General features: G+C 44.8%; 1 protein-coding gene across 1 annotated transcript; it reads left to right on the top strand.

Moving 5' to 3' along the window:
• Nucleotides 1-2,968: 2,968 nt before the first annotated feature.
• LOC121001364 (E3 SUMO-protein ligase ZBED1-like) lies at nucleotides 2,969-4,241 on the top strand. Its single transcript, XM_040432399.1, has 2 exons — nucleotides 2,969-3,458; nucleotides 3,665-4,241. The coding sequence occupies exons 1-2, from the start codon at nucleotides 3,012-3,014 to the stop codon at nucleotides 4,145-4,147; spliced, it is 930 nt and encodes a 309-aa protein (XP_040288333.1). The 5' UTR covers nucleotides 2,969-3,011; the 3' UTR covers nucleotides 4,148-4,241.
• Nucleotides 4,242-24,153: the final 19,912 nt, after the last annotated feature.

Below are 24,153 nucleotides of genomic sequence, written 5' to 3'. Positions count from 1 at the left end.
GGGGGATTTTTATTATTTTTGGGGGGGAGATGATGATCTGCTTCTGCACAATTGCACACTGAGTGTCTGACTGTCTGGCATATCTTTGTATTACTGTGATGCATGTGATCAGTGATCACTCACTAAGACCTCTAACTTAGTTTACAGCATTGCAAAAAGCTGCAAGTCAAATACACTATGTGTATTGAATACACTACAGTCAGTGGCAGCTTTTTGCAATGCTGTAAAGTTAGAGGTCTTAGTGAGTGATCACTGATCACATCATTTACAAAGATATGCCAGACAACACTGTCTGCAACTGTGCAATACTGCTGTTCTTGGGATTGTCATGTGGTTTAAAGCACAACTATTTAACAATATAACATGCCTGCCTGCCTGTTTGGTTACTTAAAAAATAAAACATTTTGACTGTTCTTTGTTCTGTCCCATACATCTTGAACTGGGTATTTTACAATTTTTAATTTTACCCCCCTTTTCACTTTCCAGTTTCGTGATGCAATCAATCAATCAATTGCTATCTTTCTTTTTAGGAGAGGGAGACCAGCCCATCCGTTACCCGGCTCGCAGGACAGGGAGCTAGGCCGCAGCTGCCAGTGCCACACACTCCGAGTCCCTTCATCATCACAGGCAGCAGGAGAGGAGACCCGCAGGTGCCACGTGCCAGCCAGACTCTGCCACCTTGTTGTGACAGGTAGGTGACCATCACACAGATACACCACTCACATAGACTGCAGCTGGTCACTGCCTGTTACCGTACCTAAAAAAAAAAATTGTCACTTGTGTCACCTCACCTGTCCGTTTTTCCTCACTCCTCAGGCTCAGTCCAGTCCACCACAGGCAGGAGGAGAATCGCTCCACCACCAGCAGCCAGCAGTGCCACCACCACCAGCACCACCGTCGTCGTTATCATCGTATCATCATTAATCAGGTAGGAAAACTAATAAACATCATCTTTCACATTATATTAAATAACTATGTCATGAAAGGTTTAATGAGTTTAAGTGACAATCACCAGACCATACCATTGCCATTTAATTAATTATGGTTACGTTTATGACTGTAGGTCTGCTGGTGCTGGTCTAGGTCTATATATCTCTATCTCTAATCCATTGAAATGAATGTTCTGTCCTGACCATTTGTCCACTTGTCCAGTGTGACTGTCTTGTCTTAGTGATGAATGATGATTGTTTGATCACAACTTTATTGATACTTTTTGATTTATGGTTTTGCTCATCACTGCCCCAGCCCCACACATGCTGCAGCTGCACTGCAAGGCAAGTGCATTGTGTGTGGGGCAGTAATGATGAGCAAAACCAAAAAGCATCATATTACAAATACAAACAAGGTAAGTATGAACTTGTGAATTGTGAATCAATCACCAAGACAAGACATTCAAATGATGCATAAAACCAGAATTAATGAAATGGGTGGCACTGGCATTATGTCATTGGGGGGGGGGGGGGGCGGATGTTGGCGGGACATGTTGTTGTTGTGTTGTAGCAGCCAGTTTGTGATCTCAAATAATGCCAGTGTACCAGATTGGAGAAGGAGAGAGAGTGCGATATAACGTGACCGGCTGTCGCTGACTCTCTGAGACTGTGACCATTGCAATGCCAATGCATTGACCAATGAGTCATGACCACCAGTTGAGTTGACCAACCACCGGCGGCAGACGAGATGAGGGGCCAGGGCGCATTTTTTCTTTTACACATGATGAATAATAATAGTTGACACTTGACAGCGACTGCGACTAACTGCGTGTGTGGGGGGTAGAATAATAAATGAGGATTTTACATATCATACAATTACATACATACTAGAAAGAAACGTGTTACTTTTTCTGTTGATCTCGTGGCAGGCTTTAGGCTTAGTCACTCAAATTTTTTTTTTTTTTTTTTTAAACTGACAGAGTTTGACAACATCATCGTCACGTCAAGACTTGTGTCATCCCTACTCACAAATTCACATAGATGCCTGGCATGCATTGCATTTGCTAGTAAATAAAAATGGCAGAAGTAGAACAAAAGGAACGAGAGATAAAAAATGCACCTAGCTTTTTAAAAGCAAACATCTGGGAACATTTTGGCTTTTATGAAAAAAGTAGGAAGCACGAATTGGACAAGTCATACGCTGTGTGTAAAATCTGTCACACAAAAATTAAATATCTAGGGAATACTACTAATCTGAGAAACCACGTCAGCCGTTTTCACCCAGAAATGCTAAAACCTACCACCACCACCACCACCAAGGAAATGAACCCAGATCAGCCAAGAATTGATGCGATGTTACAGTCAACTTTGCCGCCCAACTCTGAAAAGGTAAAGAGAATAACAAAAGCTGTGGCAGCTTTCATAGCGAAGGACCTGCGCCCTTACTCTGTTGTGGAAAACAGTGGGTTTCGCTACCTTTTGAAGACAATAGAGCCGCGTTACAAGATCCCGTCACGAAGTCACTTTACAGAAAACGTCATACCTGCACTCTACCACGAAACCAAAGCTAAGATAATTGCATCAATGAGCCAAGCAAGTCGAGTCGCAATAACGTGTGATTCCTGGACTTCAGTCACGACAGAGTCTTATGTTACAATAACAGCACATTACGTTAGTAAGGACTGGCAGATTTTGTCGCATGTACTGCAAACGAGAGCCATTTATGAGTCTCACACGGGTGCTCATCTGGCAGAGCTACTTTCTCATGTTGTGGAAGAATGGCAGCTGTCCGATAAATCTGTAGTGCTTGTGACCGACAACGCGTCAAACATGATAGTTGCAGCTCAAGTTGGAAAATTCCCCCATGTGAAATGCTTCGCCCATACACTGAATCTTGCATCCCAGCGAGCGTTGAAAGTGGCCACTCTCTCTAGGCTTCTTGGCAGAGTACGTCGGATATCCACATTCTTTCACCGCAGCACTAGAGCAAGCCACTGTCTAAAAGAGAAACAGAAATGTCTTGGCTTGAAGAATCATAAGCTGATAACTGATGTGGCAACAAGATGGAACAGTGCATACGACATGGTCGAGAGGTTCTTGGAACAACAACCTGCAGTCTGTGCCACCTTGCTGTCTCCAGAAGTCAGAAGAGGAGAGTCCGATCTCTGCACTCTAAACGAAACAGATGTGTCAAATGCAGAGGACGCCGTGAGTGCATTAAAGCCAATGAAGGATGCAACCATGCTGATGTCAGAAGAGCGCAATCCAACAGTTTCTCTCATTGCCCCTATAAATGCACAACTTCTCCAGAGCATGACAGACACGATGGGAGACACACCCATGATCCATGAGATCAAGAATTCTATTAGAACAGATCTCCAGAAGAGGTACAGCAGTGAGGCCGAGAAGAAGATCCTTCATACAGCCTCTGCACTGGATCCTCGCTTTAAGGGACTGCCTTTCATCCTCACAGATGAAGAAAGATTGGAGATATTTAAAGGAGTCACTGAGGAAGCTGCATCCTTGGAGGTAATTAAATTAATTTGAAGAATTCCATCATGTTTCTTCTTGAAACGACAGTAGCACAAGCACTACCACGCTTCTGAATCTGATGCGGTGCGGGAACTGTACTGTCCGTTTCCTGTGCTTTTTCATCACCCCATCAGAATCAAAGGCATTGACATTTGTGTTTTTACTTATTGTTTTTTTTCCGTTTCTTTTTTGTTCAAACACAGATTACATCAGATGAGAGTGAGAGGACACAAGAGGATCATCAAGTGCCTAGAAGAAAACAAACTCTGGAAGAAGAGGACAGTTCACCCATCGAAGACAACCATTCTCCACCATCTCCTCCCAAAAAGGCCAGATCGCTGCTCGTGAGTTTGCTGGGACAGTCTTTCACTGACACTGAAGGTACAATAGAACCCAAAAAGACCCCCTATGCCAAGGCTGAAGAGGAAATGGAAAACTATTGTAAAGCCCCACCTCTGCCTCTCACTGAGGACCCTTTGAACTGGTGGCGTGAGCATGAGGTCATATTTCCCCTCCTTTCTCGGCTGTCAAAGCAATACTTGTGTATCCCAGGTACAAGCGTGTCTGCAGAGCGGGTTTTCTCCACTGCAGGAGATGTGGTAACTGCAAAAAGAAGCGCCCTCAAACCAGACCATGTAGATCAATTGGTGTTCTTACAGAAAAATCTACATGTTCCCAAATGCTGAGCAGTGTTTTTAATTTTATAGATTTTGTTTATAGCATTGTCTCTGCCACTGAAATTTTTTATTTCTCTGTCTCCCCTGCCAGACTCCCCTTTTCCCTTCCCCTTCCCTTTTCCCCCTTCCCCTTCCCCTTTCCCTTCCCCTCCCCTTTTCCCTTTCCCTCCCCTGATTATTCTGATTAATCAGAATATATGATATTATTCTAGCTTTTAGCAGCACTGGAGTGGAGAGGAGATGGAGAATGGTTTTCTATTATGCGACTGTCCGTCCGATGCATTTTGTATTTTTACACTGACGTGTTTTTTGGTGTTTTCCCAATGTGTCTGTCATGCTCTGTGAATTTCTGACTCTGTTTAGGGGTTTAACCTTCAACCAAAAGAATTCTGTATTTAATTCCAGACAACTGACGCCCGCCAAGCCACCAGAGGAAGGCAAATCCTTGAAAGAATAAATTGAAACTTAAAACCTGGAGTAAATCTTTATTGGATCACACAAATACACATTCACACAAACCAAAAAAACACACACCGACCTTCTGACATCATGTCTGACTATGGTGGCTGTGCCACATTGCCCGTCCTGTGGCCTGCCCTTTACCATTATGATTCAGTGAGGAGGATGTGTGTTTATTTTTTTTCTGGTATTCTGTGGTGTGTGTTTGTGATCCCATAAAGATTTGTCCAAGGTTTTCAGATTCAGTTGAAAATGTATTTTGTCAAGGATTTTCCAGCTTCCTCTAATGGTGGCATGGCTTGGCTTCAGTTGATGTATCGTGGTAGAGTGCTTGCTGAGTGCTCAGTGCAGGTAACGTTTTCTGTAAAGTGACAACTCTGAGAGCTTATAGCACTGATCTAGACGTACTACCCATCTGGTGGTGGTGGTGGTGGTGGTGGTGGTGGTGCTGGTGCTGGTGGTGGTGCTGGTGGTGGTGGTGGTGCTGGTGGTGGTGCGCTCCTGCTGCCAAAACAATCACGGTGAACCAGGAAGTTCTGCAACACAGACAACTTGAACACACTGTGTGACAGACAGTTCCTGACTGGCAAACATCACAGTGAGTGAACCTATAACACAGTCACTGACTGTGTTTATTATAGGTTCACTGACTCACTGTGATGTTTTACAGTCAGGAACTGAAGGGCTCCTTTTTTTGTAGGTACTGTTTAAAGTGTTTAATATTATATAATATATATTATATGGTAAAACTATTGTAAAACTTATAAACTAACTGCACCAGCCAGGCCAGCACAACAGTTTAATGTTACAGAGACACTGACAGTACTGTTTTAAATAAATACTGTTGTCTGCTGCACTGTTTTGTTCATTCAGACTTTGCTATATGATATGCAGGGAACTTGGTATGATTTGTTTAAATAGCAGATACAAATAAATATTTTTGTGCAATTTCTGACTGATTGAATTAATTTTTTTATGTAAAATTGAAAAACAAGGGGACTTGGGTAATAATCTTGATGCATCGTGATGCATCGCCGAATCGAATCGAATCGTGGACTTGATAATCGTAATCGCATCGAATCGTGAGACGAGTGAAGATGCGCAGCCCTAGTGCTCGAGCACATGCGGTACTCGGCCGAGTACCGCCATGTGCCGAGCATGCTCGCTCATCACTAATCTAGTGACAACTATTCTCAGATGTAGAGGTTCCCCCTCATCTTCTCTATTTGGCCCAGACCACAATGACAAGTTCTGTGAGTTTGCCTCACAGACATCAAAAGGCCAAGTTCATATCACAGTTTAGCTTTCCATTCTTCTGATCCATCACAAAAGCAGAAAAAAAAAATTATCTGTTATTTTAAACCTCGGTTATGATCAGTTTGCATCACGTCTGTCAGAGATTGATTATTTTTAACTGGAGAAAATAACAGATCTATGACGGAAGTAATACAAACGGATGCAAACTGATCATCACTGATGCTTAAAATTAAAATAACAAATCCTTTTAAAGTTTTTTTTTTTTTTGTTTGTAACAAATCAGAAAAGCTAACCTGGCATAAGTGCTTCACTTTTCTATCACCCCCCTCCCCCTCCTGCCCCAACAATGTAATCATGCTGCCACCCTCAATGCTGTGCTGACTGTGTTCCCAAGTGCCTCCAAATACCATTCTGTATTAATAACAGAGCCATACAGATACAGTAATCCCCCTATGGTATCAGTGCTCCCCACTAATACTGATAATTCTCTCCCAGACTGCCTTAATTAGTAATAGTGTACCAATAGTGATACTACTCCCCTGTTAGAAATAGTGTCCTCCATATTGTGCCAAATATTGATAACATTCCCCAATAGTACTCTGGTAGTAGTAGTAGTAGTAGTAGTAATAATAATATAAATAACTTTCATAGTCATAGTGTCTCCAGTATTAATAAAGCACCCCATATTAAGGCCTCATGCACACGACCGTTTTTTTTTGCGGTCCGCAAAACGGATTTCCGTTGTTCCGTGATCTGTGACCGTTTTTTCTTCTGTGGGTCTTCCTTGATTTTTGGAGGATCCACAGACATGAAAAGTCAAAAAAAAAACTAAGTCAAGTTTGCATTGAAAATGATAGTAAAAACGGACACGGATCACAGACACGGATCACGGACGCGGATGACTATCTTGTGTGCATCCGTGATTTTTCACGGACCCATTGACTTAAATGGGTCCGTGAACCGTTGTCCGTGAAAAAAATAGGACAGGTCATATTTTTTTCATGGACTGGAAAAACGGATCACGGACGCGGAAGCCAAACGGTGCATTTTCCAATTTTTCCACGGACCCATTGAAAGTCAATGTGTCCGCGAAAAAATACGGAAAACGGAACAACGGCCGCGGATGCACACAACGGTCGTGTGCATGAGGCCTAACAGTGAAAACCCCCCTTCCCTCCAGTGACTCTGTAAGTGAGGTAGGGGAGCTTAGCGATTGGCCACACTGGGCCTGGTCTGGGTGATGAGACGGGAAATGAGAAAAAACACCTTGCAGGGGCTTAAGGGCATGCTATCTGCTGCTTCTGCTGCCCCTGCAGACCTCACCCCACATTTTACCTTACACTGCCCGCACCACCAGGCACACTAGGAGTTCACAGCAGGCTTCAACTTCCACTGTCTCTCAGTCTCTATCAGCCCCAGACCTGACCACCACCAGCTGCAGTCTAATCCTTCTCTGGCTGCGTCCAAGGTGCACGAGAAAGCATCAGGAGGGGAACTGAGCTGGTTTTTCATTGATGGCCCATTGGCACTCCTCCTCACCTCATGCTCTGCTCTACTTTCCAGCACACCACAGGCTCACAGCAGCAGCTTCCTTCTCCCTGTACATTTAAGTACAGTTGGCAACACCGCCGCCACCCTCCTGTTTTTACCTGAGGGTGTGGACTCTGCACCAGTCGCCATGCCATCCGGTATCCTGGTGTCCTCTCCGTGCTTCTTCCTCCATGCTCCTTCTTGATGCTGCTTTAGGGCACGTGCTCACCTCTAACCAGTGTGTGTGCTACTAAATCCTTCCCAGCCAATACCTGAAAGTTAGTTTAGGCAGAGGGTGCCTGATCTTTAGGTTCTCTTGCAACCAGTTATGTACTTCAAAAGCGATCAATCACTGGTCGGATAGTATATTAAAACATAACTTTTAATATATATATAACTTAGTAAAGATGTTTTATTATCTAATGCTATAGCGATTTACTTGTGTTTATCCTACATTATTTCCTGTCTGTGTTTCTGCTGTTCTCCAAGTTCTGTTTCTATCCTGCTGGTGAGTTCCTAAACTTTTAAGTTAACCCAGTCTGTCTCATCTGTATGTGCTCCATTCAAGTTTCCCACCCACAAGTTTTTCCTGTGTCTACGTTAACTGTATACTGCCTGGATGTCTAAAACCAGCATTCAAGACTTGGTGCCTTTTCATACTGTTTCTGTGGTTTTGCTGCCTTTTTGGTGCGTTTTCTATAACCACAGCTCCCAGTGCTTGCACCAGAGTCTCTGACCCCTGTGGGTCAGCTGACAACTACACTGGCACTATCCCAACAGTCAGGTTGCTAACCACCAGAGAAGTCTAGATTCTTGCATAGTGGTTTAAGGGTGAATACAAGGTAATCACCAGAATAATGCCCTTAGGGTTAGCCTTACACCAAGCCAGTTAATTGGCATAATGGGTTCACACTTGCTGATCTGTAACACTGGGCACTTCTAATTACACATTATCTCATCTGTCAGTTCTAAATTGCTTAATAATGTTAATAAATGTTGAAAGCTGTAATGGCACCGGACGGGGTTAAAAGCAGAGTGTGCTTGGCGTGCACGCTGACCTGCATTCCCTGGATTTTGTGTGGCTGTCATGGCCCATGAACAGGTAGGAACTAGAGTTAGGGACCACTCAAATAGAGGCGACCTTGACGTGGTGAGTGGCTTATTACGCTTTGGCCAAAATGTACACCAATGCCTCATCCAGCATGGAGGCAAATTGCTGGATGTAGAGTGCTATCACATTTGTATTTTTACTTTTAGAGTATACCAACACAAGATTTTATTAGATTTTAATTTGGTGCAGAAAATCTGCTGCAAGTTTTTCTGTGGATCCATTTCAAAATCCACAATGAATATACAACAAAATGAGTTATACATACATTTAATATGGATTTGTTATGGATCTTCCCCATTGCAAAGGATAAAATAGGTGCCATATTCGATTTCACGATATTTTGTGAATATTTGATTGAATATTCGTCTTATATTCGTCGAAATCGAATATTCGTCATTATTCTATTTATCGCGAATAATATGCAATTTAATTATTCGCGTATTGCGATTTTCTTTTAACTGTATAAGGCAACTTTCCTATTGGTTGGCTATTTAGACTATTCGTCTTTTTTTCCCAATCTGTACGGTCGTTCGCATACTCCTCCCCGACAAGCGTCCCCATCACCATGGGAACGCCTGTGGATTATAAAATACCATCGGATCTGAGTTTTCCCTGAGATCGTGAAAACTCAGATCCAATGGTATATTCTAACCCAAAGGCGTTCCCATGGTGAAAAAAGACGAATATTCTAAATAACGAATATATTCGCTATATTGCTATAACTTAGTTTTTTAGAATATTCGTAATATTCTAAAACAAGAATATATAGCAATATACATTTTTTCCAAAACTGAAGTTCAGCAGAGACAAAAAAAAATTGACTATAAAAAAAGGATTATAGCAAAAGATTATATTGTCTGGGGGAGCAACAGTGGTCGAGCTTCTGAAACCAGTGGATGAGCAGCTGTTGTGACACCACAAGTCTCAGAATTCCCTGAAACCATAACGCATGATGAAAAAAATGGATGTGCTGGATACTAAGCAGTCTCTGGCTGCAACTTGTAACTCTAGATAGGCTGCACTTTTATTAATGATGTATGCTGGCACTTGTAGTTCCACCACAAAAGACCACTACATCATAGTGATAACAGACAACCTGTAGTTCTGGATAGGGTGCATTTTTTATCAATGATTTATGCTTGCACTTGTAACTCCTCTGTGCGTTAACGTAACCCTGCACCCTCAGGAATGATGAACTGCGCTCCAGTGTTGTACTTGAAGCAGAGTTCCTCATTTCTGAGGGTGCAGGGTTTGGTTAAAGCACTTAACCCCTCCTCCTCTGGTGTCAGCGCTAGGTGATTTAGTTTTTCGCTATAGTAGTAGCTGACTTCTAATTTGCGGCTTCTATATAGATAGATACTGTATATTGTGTGTGTGTGTATATATATATATATATATATATATATATATATATATATAAAAAAGGAAAAAAGTTTGGCAGCACCGTCCTTGATGAAAAACAGGTGAAGGGTGCACCGGCCCAATATGGATATAAGCCAATCCAGATAAACAAAAAATGAAAAAAACGGGCAGCACTCCAAGAGATAAAAAATTGAAAAAAACTTTAATTTAGCCACAAAGGTCATGCAACGTTTCGGCTCTATACAGGAGTAGGGATGAGCGAACCCGAACATTTTCGTAAAAGTCCGGGTTCGGGTTCGGTGTTCGGCGCTTTCTTGGCGCTTTTTGAAAGGCTGCAAAGCAGCCAATCAACAAGCATCATACTACTTGCCCCAAGAGGCCATCACAGCCATGCCTACTAGTGGCATGGCTGTGATTGGCCAGTGCAGCATGTGACCCAGCCTCTATATAAGCTTGGGTCACGTAGCGCTGCACGTCACTCTGCTGATACAAGCGTAGGGAGAGGTTGCAGCTGCGACATTAGGGCGAGATTAGGCAGATTAACTCCTCCAAAAGACTTCATTAAGTGATCGATCTACAGCTGTGGATCATTGAACTGCTTCTATTCAATTGCTCAGTGTTTTTAGGCTGCCCAGAGCGTTTGTCAGTCACTTTTTTCTGGGGTGATCAACGGCCATTTTGTGGCTTGTGGTGCGCCAGCACAAGCTACCACCAAGTGCATTTAACCATCAATAGTGTGGTTATTTTTTGCTATATCCTACATCAGGGTCAAGCTTTCATCAAGTGCATTTAACCATCAATAGTGTGGTTATTTTTTGGCCATATACTACATCAGGTGCAGGCTGAGCCTGTGTCACCCAAGTGCATTTAACCATCAATAGTGTGGTTATTTTTTGGCCATATACTACATCAGGGGCAAGTTGAGCCTGTCACCCAGCACCTAAAAAATAGGCCTGACATTTATATTCCTCCAAATCAGTACTGTTTTAGCTGGTCAAGTTATTTTTAGTGACCGTGAAAGCACAGTTTTTGTTCTGGGTTGAAAAACAATTCCCAAATTTGCAATTCTCAAAATTAGTGGTTTCTGCTGTATCAGACCTACTTTAAATCTATCCCTAAAAGGGTATATTAGATTCAAGGTGCTGATAGGGTCATTCTGAAAAACTTAACACACACGCTACAGTGCAGATACAAGTCTAATTCTGTGATTAAACGTATACCTGTCACACAGCGCCTAAAAAATAGGCCTCACATTTATATTCAGCTAAATCTGTCATTACTGGTGTGCCTGTATTAGTGTAATACAGTACCTAAATAGATAGCCAGACAGTGTTAATTCAATACATTGGCCCGAATAATATTTTTCTTATTGTGGTGAACGGTAACAATGAGGAAAACATCTAGTAAGGGACGTGGACATGGTCGTGGTGGTGTTAGTGGACCCTCTGGTGCTGGGAGAGGACGTGGCCGTTCTGCCACAGCCACAAGTCCTAGTGTACCAACTACCTCAGGTCCCAGTAGCCGCCAGAATTTACAGCCATATTTGGTGGGGCCCAATGCCGTTCTAAGGATGGTAAGGCCTGAGCAGGTACAGGCATTAGTCAATTGGGTGGCCGACAGTGCATCCAGCACGTTCACATTATCTCCCACCCAGTCTTCTGCAGAAAGCGCACAGATGGCGCATGAAAACCAAGCCCATCAGTCTGTCACATCACCCCCATGCATATCAGGGAAACTGTCTGAGCCTCAAGTTATGCAGCAGTCTCTTATGCTGTTTGAAGACTCTGCTGGCAGGGTTTCCCAAGGGCATCCACCTAGCCCTTCCCCAGGAGTGGAAGAGTTAGAATGCACTAACGCACAACCACTTATGTTTCCTGATGATGAGGACATGGGAATACCACCTCAGCACGTCTCTGATGATGACGAAACACAGGTGCCAACCGCTGCGTCTTTCTGCAGTGTGCAGACTGAACAGGAGGTCAGAGATCAAGACTGGGTGGAAGACGATGCAGGGGACGATGAGGTCCTAGACCCCACATGGAATGAAGGTCGTGCCACTGACTTTCACAGTTCAGAGGAAGAGGCAGTGGTGAGACCAAGCCAACAGCGTAGCAAAAGAGGGAGCAGTGGGCAAAATCAGAACACCCGCCGCCAAGAGACTCCGCCTGCTACTGACCGCCGCCATCTGGGACCGAGCACCCCAAAGGCAGCTTCAAGGAGTTCCCTGGCATGGCACTTCTTCAAACAATGTGCTGACGACAAGACCCGAGTGGTTTGCACGCTGTGCCATCAGAGCCTGAAGCGAGGCATTAACGTTCTGAACCTTAGCACAACCTGCATGACCAGGCACCTGCATGCAAAGCATGAACTGCAGTGGAGTAAACACCTTAAAAACAAGGAAGTCACTCAGGTTCCCCCTGCTACCTCATCTGCTGCTGCCGCCTCGGCCTCTTCTGCTGCTGCCGCCGCCTCGGCCTCTTCCTCCGCCTCTGGAGGGACGTTGGCCCTTGCCGCCCAGCAAACATGGGATGTACCACCAACACTACCACCTGCGTCACCAAGCATCTCAACCATGTCACACGGCAGCGTTCAGCTCTCCATCTCACAAACATTTGAGAGAAAGCGTAAATTCCCACCTAGCCACCCTCGATCCCTGGCCCTGAATGCCAGCATTTCTAAACTACTGGCCTATGAAATGCTGTCATTTAGGCTGGTGGACACAGACAGCTTCAAACAGCTCATGTCGCTTGCTGTCCCACAGTATGTTGTTCCCAGTCGGCACTACTTCTCCAAGAGAGCCGTGCCTTCCCTGCACAACCAAGTGTCCGATAAAATCAAGTGTGCACTGCGCAACGCCATCTGTGGCAAGGTCCACCTAACCACAGATACGTGGACCAGTAAGCACGGCCAGGGACGCTATATCTCCCTAACTGCACACTGGGTAAATGTAGTGGCGGCTGGGCCCCAGGCGGAGAGCTGTTTGGCGCACATCCTTCCGCCGCCAAGGATCGCAGGGCAACATTCTTTGCCTCCTGTCTCCTCCTCCTCCTACTCAGCTTCCTCCTCCTCTTCTTCCACCTGCTCATCCAGTCAGCCACACACCTTCACCACCAACTTCAGCACAGCCCGGGGTAAACGTCAGCAGGCCGTTCTGAAACTCATATGTTTGGGGGATAGGCCCCACACCGCACAGGAGTTGTGGCGGGGTATAGAACAACAGACGGACGAGTGGTTGCTGCCGGTGAGCCTCAAGCCCGGCCTGGTGGTGTGCGATAATGGGCGAAATCTCGTTGGAGCTCTGGGACTAGCCGGTTTGACGCACATCCCTTGCCTGGCGCATGTGCTGAATTTGGTGGTGCAGAAGTTCATTTGCAACTACCCCGACATGTCAGAGCTGCTGCATAAAGTGCGGGCCGTCTGTTCGCGCTTCCGGCGTTCACACCCTGCCGCTGCTCGCCTGTCTGCGCTACAGCGTAACTTCGGCCTTCCCTCTCACCGCCTCATATGCGACGTGCCCACCAGGTGGTCAGACTGTGCGAGCAGCAGCAGGCCATAGTGGAGTTTCAGCTGCAGCACGCACGGGTCAGTCGCACTGCGGATCAGCCCCACTTTACCACCAATGACTGGGCCTCCATGCGAGACCTGTGTGCCCTGTTGCGCTGTTTCGAGTACTCCACCAACATGGCCAGTGGCGATGACACCGTTATCAGCGTTACAATACCACTTCTATGTCTCCTTGAGAAAACACTTAGGGCGATGATGGAAGAGGAGGTGGCCCAGGAGGAGGAGGAAGAGGGGTCATTTTTATCACTTTCAGGCCAGTCTCTTCGAAGTGACTCAGAGGGAGGTTTTTTGCAACAGCAGAGGCCAGGTACAAATGTGGCCAGACAGGGCCCACTACTGGAGGACGAGGAGGACGAGGACGAGGATGAGGAGGAGGTGGAGGAGGATGAGGATGAAGCAGGTTCACAGCGGGCTGGCACCCAACGCAGCTCGGGCCCATCACTGGTGCGTGGCTGGGGAGAAACGCAGGACGATGACGATAAGCCTCCCACAGAGGACAGCTTGTCCTTACCTCTGGGCAGTCTGGCACACATGAGCGACTACATGCTGCAGTGCCTGCGCAACGACAGAAGAGTTGCCCACATTTTAACGTGTGCGGACTACTGGGTTGCCACCCTGCTGGATCCACGGTACAAAGACAATGTGCCCACCTTACTTCATGCACTGGAGCGTGATAGTAAGATGCGCGAGTACAAACGCACGTTGGTAGACGCGCTACTGAGAGCATTCCCAAATGTCACAGGGGAATAAGTGGAAGCCCAAGGCGAAGGCAGAGGAGGAGCAAGAGGTCGCCAACGCAGCTGTGTCACGGCCAGGTCCTCTGAGGGCAGGGTTAGCATGGCAGAGATGTGGAAAAGTTTTGTCACCACGCCACAGCTAACTGCACCACCACCTGATACGGAACGTGTTAGCAGGAGGCAACATTTCAATAAGATGGTGGGTGCCTGGGCCTAAATATGTGACAGTGGCCTGTTCCAGTGGTCGGTGACGTGAAGCCTGATTCTCTGCTATGACATGAAGACTGATTCTCTGCTGACATGAAGCCAGATTCTCTGTTACAGGACCTCTCTCCTCTGCCTGGGTGCCGGGGCCTAAATATGTGACAGTGGCCTGTTCCAGTGGTGGGTGACGTGAAGCCTGATTCTCTGTTATGACATGAAGACTGATTCTCTGCTGACATGAAGCCAGATTCTCTGTTACGGGACCTCTCTCCTCTGTCTGGATCCCGGGGCCTAAATATGTGACAGTGGCCTGCTCCAGTGGTGGGTGACGTGAAGCCTGATTCTCTGCTATAACATGAAGACTGATTCTCTGCTGACATGAAGCCAGATTCTCTGCTATGGCATGAAGAGACTGATTCTCTGCTGACGTGAAGCCAGATTCTCTGCTATGGGACCTCTGTCCAATTGATATTGGTTAATTTTTATTTTTTTTATTTTCATTTTAATTCATTTCCCTATCCACATTTGTTTGCAGGGGATTTACCTACATGTTGCTGCCTTTTGCAGCCCTCTTGCTCTTTCCTGGGCTGTTTTACAGCCTTTTTAGTGCCTAAAAGTTCGGGTCCCCATTGACTTCAATGGGGTTCGGGTTCGGGACGAAGTTCGGGTCGGGTTCGGATCCCGAACCCGAACATTTCCGGGAAGTTCGGCCGAAATTCTCGAACCCGAACATCCAGGTGTTCGCTCAACTCTATACAGGAGCCTTCCTCAAGCTCCTGTATAGAGCCGAAACGTTGCATGACCTTTGTGGGTAAATAAAGTATTTTTCTATTTTTTATCTCTTGGAGTACTGCCCGTTTTTTCATATATATATATATATATATATATATATATATATATATATATATATAAAATCACATATGTTTTTGCCCTCCCCTGCCCGTTCACAAGAAAAAAATAGGTTTTATTAACATAATGAGCTAAAAGTTCCCAGTCAATTAAGGTAAATTGATGATGACAGGTTTTTTTGAAACAAAGTTTCATATTGGTTAACAAGGTAATTAACCTCAATTGCCTGGGAACTTTTATCTCATTGGCTCTCAGGACCGTGAGAACATTTCACTGATTGGCTGATTATGATGTAGTCTGTGAATGAAACCTATTTTTTTTATTGTGATTGTGCAAGGGAGGCCATGTGACTTATGGAACCAATAAAACTAAACCTCCCCGTATATAAGGACCAGTCAGAAAATAAAATGGCAGTCCAATTTTGCTTCGGGAGCAGGGATGTTGCTCTTTTTTTTATTCTTTAGACCTACTGTAAGATGCATGATAATTTATATATCCCGTATATTTTTATTTTATTTTTCATAGGAAATAAAATTTATTTAACAATATAGCAGGATGTTCTGTGTGTGTGTTTCTGCTGAAGCACTGCAGAGCTCAGTGACAGACTGAGACTGAGGCTACAGAGGAGACTGACCGCTCCACAGCTATAGAGGACACTGACCCTCCTTAACTGTATTTGGTGAACAGAAAGCGGGAACCTTTTTTCTATTTGCTATATATATATATACACACATGAGGTACTAACCTAGCGCTGACACCAGAGGAGGAGGGGTAAGTGCATTAACTTATCCCCGCACCCTCAGGAATGATGAACAGCCAGCGCTTCAAGTACAAGTGACATTGCGGCTTCTAAGGCGCATTTTGCTTTATTGGGGCTTTAATTTGCATGTAATTTATATTTCAGCATGTTTTGTTTTTAATTTTTATTCTGGGTAAACTCCTATACATCACACATTGCAGGATCATAGTGGGAGTAGTATATTAATAAATCAATACAGCAGTGCTGTCTAAGGTGTAAAATACACCAAATGTTGACAGGCTAAAATTGAACAATATGCTCATGCTGTATTGATATATTAATATACTACTCCCACTAATTATTTAATCTTATTATCTATTGAAGCCGCAATGTCACTTGTACTTGAAGCATAGTTCATCATTCCTGAGGGTGCGGGGTTATGATAATGCACTTACCCCTCCTCCTCTGGTTCCAGTGGTGGGTGACATGAAGCCTGATTCTCTGCTATGACATGAAGACTGATTCTCTGCTGACATGAAGCCAGATTCTATGTTATGGGACCTCTCTCCTCTGTCTGGGTGCCGGGGCCTAAATTATATGACAATGGACTGTTCCAATGTTGGGTGACATGAAGCATGATTCTCTGCTATGACATGAAGCCTGAATCTCTGCTATGGGACCTCTCTCCTCTGCCTGGGTGCCTGGGCCTAAATATCTGACAATGGACTGTTCCAGTGGTGGGTGACGTGAAGCCTGATTCTCTGCTATGACATGAAGACTGATTCTCTGCTGACATGAAGCCAGATTCTCTGCTATGGGACCTCTCTCCTCTGTCTGGGTGCCGGGGCCTAAATATATGACAATGGACTGTTCCAGTGGTGGGTGACGTGAAGCCTGATTCTCTGCTATGACATGAAGACTGATTCTCTGCTGACATGAAGCCTGAATCTCTGTTATGGGACCTCTCTCCTCTGTCTGGGTGCTGGGGCCTAAATATCTGACAATGGACTGTTCCAGTTTTGGGTGACGTGTAGCCTGATTCTCTGCTATGACATGAAGACTGATTCTCTGCTGACATGAAGCCTGATTCTCTGCTATGGGACCTCTCTCCAATTGATATTGGTTAATTTTTATTTATTTTATTTTAATTTTAATTCATTTCCCTATCCACATTTGTTTGCAGGGGATTTAACTACATTTTGCTGCCTTTTGCAGCCCTCTAGCCCTTTCCTGGGCTGTTTTACAGCCTTTTTAGTGCCGAAAAGTTCGGGTCCCCATTGACTTCAATGGGGTTCGGGACGAAGTTCGGGTCGGGTTCGGATCCCGAACCCGAACATTTCCGGGAAGTTCGGCCGAACTTCTCGAACCCGAACATCCAGGCGTTCGCTCAACTCTAGTTAAGTACAATTTTTTTTTTTAATTAGCAAAGAATAAATTGCTTTAATATGAATCTCAGATGCCGCGATCATTGATGAACGCAGCATCTGAGCGATTCAATGTTGGGTGGCAGCACAATCGCCATTCCCCTTCATTACACCAGCTATTTACAAAGAAATGCGCTTTGTGACGTAGTAACCTGTCACTGAGCAAATTTCTTCATAAAATTTGGTGAAACAGCCAAATTAAATTTTTGAGAACTTTGCTCATCTTCACTACTGATATCCCATGACCTGGAAGAATAAGAACATACACACCAATCTATAATCTACAGGCTTGTGTTTTCTGTGTCAAAAGGAAAATCCAGTAAAATTTTAAGAATTTTTTTTCACCCATGGTGTATGGACGTTTCGGCTTTACAATTGAGCCTTTCTAAAGCAATAAAAGGGACTCAGCAAACAAAATATATACACCCACATCATTAACAAAGTGTCACATGATCATTACAATACATAAAACTTTTAACCATCTGATGTATCATGATTACAAAAAAAGTAAATATCTACGTGTCATAAATCCATTATTGCAACTTGTTCATAAATATACATATATGCACTATTCATCTGCATCTGCATATATATGTATATTTATGAACAAGTTGCAATATTGGATTTATGACACGTAGATATTAACTTTTTTTGTAATCAGCCATTCAATGTCCTCAGCAGTATATGGCATAAGACTGCTGAAGACATTAATTGGTTGCAGCGTTCATGTTCCATATATCACAATGTCACTGCTGATGCCTTGTATACAAAAAGTGCTAGCAGGGCCAGAGATGTGGTGAAAACAGAACGACACTGGAAAAAGAGATGAATATATGATTTTCATTTTATTATTTTAAAAATGTTAGTAGCTTGGCAAGCCTTTTGTGCTAACTCATACAACTCCTTTAAAATTAAACCAAATATCCATTTAGAGGTTCACAAAAAAAATTATATATATATATATATATATATCTCAAAGGATAGATAAAAGGATAACTATTCTATAGTGTTTCCTAGTACATAAAAGACCTGAACCTTGACAGCCCCATCAAATTCACTTTCCATGTTTATGTTTTAATTTCCAAAAACAAACTGTTAGTGTTGATCGAGCACTTGGGGGCTCAGGCTGAACACGACCGAGCACCCGAGTATAATGGAAGTCAATGGGAGAACCCAAGCATTAAACCAGGTACCCACTGCTCTAAAGAGGGGAGGGTGCGTGGTTTATAGGAAAATGTCAGAAATTGATCGAAACACCACCAAAATGGTCCTGAAACAGCATGGGGAGGATGTCTGGATGCATCTTGTACTCGCAGGTCGCTGCTGGGAACGATGTTGTCCGAATAGTATGCCACTTTTACAGACTGACAATAATAAGCACAAAACCAAAGAAAAAAAAATAGATTTTAGAGGAAAAATTTATAGGAAACATTCTTTCCTGTAGATTTACTTGTATATAAAGTGCAAGTGCTGCCAACAATTACAAGGAAGAGGCACTCCAATACAACCTGTATATCACATAAAGGACGGCCTCCTTCACATTGTGGTACAATTGTTCAGGTAGCGGGACTCCTACGCTCATAAAGCCCATGCACTAACTGAAAGAGCTTCCAAAAATTACAAGGAACCGTCACTCCAATGCACCCTTTATTACACATAAAGGAGGGCATCATACGCAGCCTTGAAAAATTACGATTGATGGCCTGCTGGTGACCCCCAAAAGCATTTGAAGCAAGGGCCTGCTGATCTGACCTTCTAAAACATTATATGCAAGGGCCTTCAGATGAGCTGACCCTGTAAAACATTATATGCGAGGGCATACAAGTGAGCTGACCCTCTAAAAAATTAAATGCGAGGGCCTTCATGTGAGCTGACCCTGTAAAAGATTTGAGGCGCGGGTCTGCTGGTGAGCTGACCCTGTAAAAGATTTTATGTTCAGCAGCTTTCCTCTGGTGGAGTCAAGAAGTCATGGTCAATCCAGGCCTTGTTCATTTTTATAAGAGTCAACCTGTCAGCATTTTCAGATGACAGGCAGATACGCTTATCTGTTATAATGCCACCAGCAGCACTAAGTACTCGCTCAGACAAAACGCTGGTGGCAGGGCAGGCCAGCACCTCCAAGGCATAGAGCGCCAGTTCATGCCACGTGTCCAGCTTGGAAACCCAGTAGTTGTAAGGCACTGAGGAATCATTGAGGACGCTATGTAATTCTTCACCATCTTCCAAAATGTTTCCCTCCTTGTGACACTAGGCCGCGCATCAGGGTGAGGGTGCTGGCAGGGTGTCATGAAACTGTCCCAGGCTTTGGAGAGTGTTTCCCTGCCTCTGTTGGAACTGCAGTGTGTTCCCTTGTCTCCCCTTCTGGGTTGGCAAAGGAACTACGGACTCTGCTGCCAGCGTTGTCAGATGGAAATTTTTAGAGCAATTTTTCAACAAGGATCTTCTGGTATTGCACCGTTTTGCTCGTCCTCTACACCAGATGAATGAGAGATGAGAAGTTCCCTTTGTAGTGGGGGTCGAGAAGGGTGAAAAACCAGTAATCCGTGTTGTCAAAAATGCGTATAACTCGAGGGTCGCGGGAAAGGCAGTTATACATGGTACTCTGGCACACACGGCTGACTTCAACAGGCAAGACTTCGCTGTCGTCATCAGGAGGATCACTCTCAATGTCCTCATCCTCTTCCTCCTCTTCTGCCCATCCACGCTGGACAGATGGAATTAAACTTCCATGGGTACTACCCTCTCCAGCAGAGGCAACCGTCTCCTGCTCCTCCTCCTCTTCATCGTCCAATTCGCACTTAGAAGACAAACTGAGGGTGGTCTGGCTATCACCCTGTGTAATGTCTTCCCCCATTTCCACCTCTTCCACATACAAAGCGTCGTCCTTAAAGGGGTTGTCTGAGTTATGAAAAAAAAATATATAGCACTGAAAATCTAATGGGCAGCAATATATAACAAAGCTAAGCAAGTTTTATGCAAAAAAAAATTATATATTTCCTCATTTCCCTGGTTCTCTTCTGGCCCTTTGTTTACATGCAATAAAAACAATCTCTGCCCCTCCCCCTGCACTGCTAAGGGAGTGGATACAAGAGCTGCCCTGAGTGACATGTCTGCCTGCTGGGAGACTCTGCAGCATGTTGTATGTGTAGAACTACAAGTCCCAGCTGTATAATGACACTGCTAATACACACAGGATCTTCCCCCTACCTTCTTGTGCGATGCTCTCTCTAGTCCTTCAGCTCCTGTGCCCAGAATTGTAACTGCTGCAGATACCCAGTGTGTGCAGCTGAAGGGGTTAAGAATCCTAAGAGAGAGCAGAGGCAGTGAAGTGGGGTGTGGCCAGCACAGTGACATCTTGTTTACAGGCTTGTAAACGAAGTTTATCAGAGCAGGGAGAGAAGCTGACATCACAGGTCATGTGACCCTCAGTCAAATCTGAGAAACAAACCACTGGAGATAAAGTGAGTTAATTGTAAAGCTGTTATATTTGCCCAGTTAGGAACATAGAAAGAACAAAAAAAATATCTCGGACAACCCCTTTAATTGTAAGCAGCGAGCGTTTGAGTAGACACAGAAGTAGGATGGTTACACTGATAATAGTGTTATCGCCGCTCACCATCTGTGTTGACTCCTCAAAGTTTCTTAAAACCTCACAGAGGTCAGATATCCATGCCCACTCATCGCTTGTGAATAGCGGAAGCTGACTGGAAAGGTGATGACATGCAGCTGGTATTCCAGTACTGCCCTCTGCTGCTCACAAAGCCTGGCCAACATGTGGAACGTCGCTCACGTCGCACAACAGCCGGTTGAGCTGTCAATTTCAAGTGCTGCTGCAGCGTTGACAGACCGGCTGAAGCTGTCGGTGACTTGTGGAAATGTGCAGGCACCTTCACCAGTAGCTCAGGCAAATTGGGGTAGGTTTTGAGAAACCGCTGAACCACAAGGTTGAACACGTGGGCTAGGCATGGTATGTGTGTGAGCTTCCCAAGCTCCAAAGCCGCCACCAAGTTACAGCCATTATCAGACACAACCATGCCTGGTTCTAGGTTGAGTGGCGAGAGCCACAGCTCAGTATGGTCTCTTATCCCCTGCCACAGCTCTGCGGCAGTGTGCTGTTTGTCCCCTGAGCATATCGGCTTCAGCACAGCCTGTTGCCGCTTCCCCACTGCAGTGCTACACTGCTTCCACCTACCAACTGATGACTGACTGGTGCTGCACGTGGATAATTCGGAGGTGGAAATGGAGGAGGAGAAGTGGGGGTTGGAGCCACTAATGTAGCGGCTGGGGACTGAGTAACAAGGGACGGCCGCCATCTGGCTACGGAAGGCCTCAGTGACCACAAGCCTAAATGGCAACATTTTCAGGGCCAGTAATTTTGAAAGGTGCGCATTTAGTGCTATGACCTGTGGGTGAGTGGCTGGGTATTTGCGCCTGCGTTCACATGCCTGGGGTAAGGACATTTGTACGCTGCGCTGGGACACAGAAGTGGATGTGGTCGCTGATGGTGCTTGCGACGGTCCAGCTGCAGGGTGGGATGCATCCAGGCCTGCGCCTTCGACAGGGGATTGGCCAACATGGAACACAGGGGAAGAGGAGGCAGTGGTGTAACCTGCAGACACAGATTGTGGACCCAAGCGTTCGTCCCACTTATTACGGTGCTTGGATGCCATGTGGCTTATCATGCTGGTGGTGGTGAAGTTGCTAGTGTTCACACCCCCGGCTTATTTTCGTATGGCACAGGTTGCAAACTACTATTCCTACTATACTATTTTTTTCTCAAAAAAGCACCATACTGCGGAACATCAACCCCTTGGCAAGGGAGATTTCTGTAAGGGGTTGCTCCCTGGAACTGTTGGGGGCCTGTGTGGTGTGAACCGCCTTCTCCCTTTTGCCACCCCACTGCCTCTTCCTGCCTGTTGCGGTGCTGCAGATCCCTCCCCCTCTGTACTGCTGTCCTCTCTCGGCTTTCCACCTTCCCAGGTTGGGTCAGTGACCTCATCGTCCATCACCGCCTCTTCCACTTCCTCACTCTGATCATCTTCCTGATTTGTTGACCTAACCACAATCTCAGTGATTGACAACGGTGTCTCATCCTCTTCATCAACCTCTTGAGACAGTAATTGCAGTTGACTCATTGGCAACTGTGCCTCATCATCATCCACCTCATTAAACACTAATTGCTGTTCCCCACCGTCATGTTCTTGTGACTGTGGAAGTTCAAGAGGTTGGAGGAAAAGGAAGGATTAGTTGCATCCCAAGAAAACCATCCCTACTGTGAAGCATGGTGGTGGTAACATCATGCTTTGGGGTGCTTTTCTGTGAAGGGGACAGGACAACTGCACTGTATTAAGGAGAGGATGAATGGGGCCATTTATTGTGAGATTTTGAGCAACAACCTCCTTCCTTCAGCATTGAAGATGGGTCGTGGCTGGGTCTTCCAACATGACAACGACCCGAAGCACACAGCCAGGATAACCAAGGAATGGCTCTGTAAGAAGCATATCAAGGTTCTGGAGTGTCCTACCTAGTCTCCAGACCTAAATCTAATAGAACATCTTTGGAGGGAGCTGAAACTCTGTGTTGCTCAGCAATATTCCCGAAACCTGACAGATCTAGAGGAGATCTGTGTGGAGCAGTGGGCCAAAATCTCTGTTGCAGTGTGTACAAACCTGATCAAGAACTACAGGAAACGTTTGACCCCTGTAATTGCACACAAAGGCTTCTGTACCAAATATTAACACTGATTTTCTCAGGTGTTCAAATACTTATGTTCAGCAGTGCAAGAGAAATTTTAAAAAAATCATACAATGTGATTTCCTGAATTTTTATTTTAAATTCTGTCTCTCAGAGTGGGAATGCACCTACAATGTTTATTTCAGACCCCTCCATGATTTCTAAGTGGGAGAACTTGCAAAATTGCAGGGTGTTCAAACACTTCTGTTCCTCGCTATAGATGGATATCTATATATCTATATCTATATCTATATCTATATATACACAGTTGCAAGAAAAAGTATGTGAACCCTTTGGAATGACATGGATTTCTGCACAAATTGGTCATAAAATGTGATCTGATCTTCATCTAAGTCGCAACAATAGACAATCACAGTCTGCTTAAACTAATAACACACAAAGAATTAAATATTACCATGTTTTTGATGAACACACCATGTAAACATTCATGGTGCAGGTGGAAAAAGTATGTGAACCCCTAGACTAATGACATCTCCAAGAGCTAATTGGAGTGAGGTGTCAGCCAACTGGAGTCCAATCAATGAGATGAGATTGGAGGTGTTTGTTACAGATGCCCTGCCATATAAAAAACACACACCAGTTCTGGGTTTCCTTCTCACAAGAAGCATTGCCTGATGTGAATGATGCCTCGCACAAAAGAAACTCTCAGAAGACCTACGATTAAGAACTGTTGACTTGCATAAAGCTGGAAAGGGTTATAAAAGTATCTCCAAAAGCCTTGCTGTTCATCAGTCCACGGTAAGATAAATTGTCTATAAATGGAGAACGTTCAGCACTGCTGCTACTCTTTCTAGGAGTGGCTGTCCTGTAAAGAGGACTGCAAGAGCACAGCGCAGACTGCTTAATGAGGTGAAGAAGAATCCTAGAGTGTCAGCTAAAGACTTACAAAACTCTCTGGCATATGCTAACATCCCTGTTAGCGAATCTACGATATGTAAAACACTAAACAAGAATGAATTTCATGGGAGGATACCACAGAGGAGACCACTGCTGTCCAAATAAACCATTGCTGCACATTTAAAGTT

The sequence above is a fragment of the Bufo bufo genome, chromosome 5 (genome assembly GCF_905171765.1).
Source record: "Bufo bufo chromosome 5, aBufBuf1.1, whole genome shotgun sequence".
NCBI classification, from domain to species: Eukaryota; Metazoa; Chordata; class Amphibia; order Anura; family Bufonidae; genus Bufo; species Bufo bufo.
This window is presented reverse-complemented; position numbering and strand designations above follow the sequence as displayed.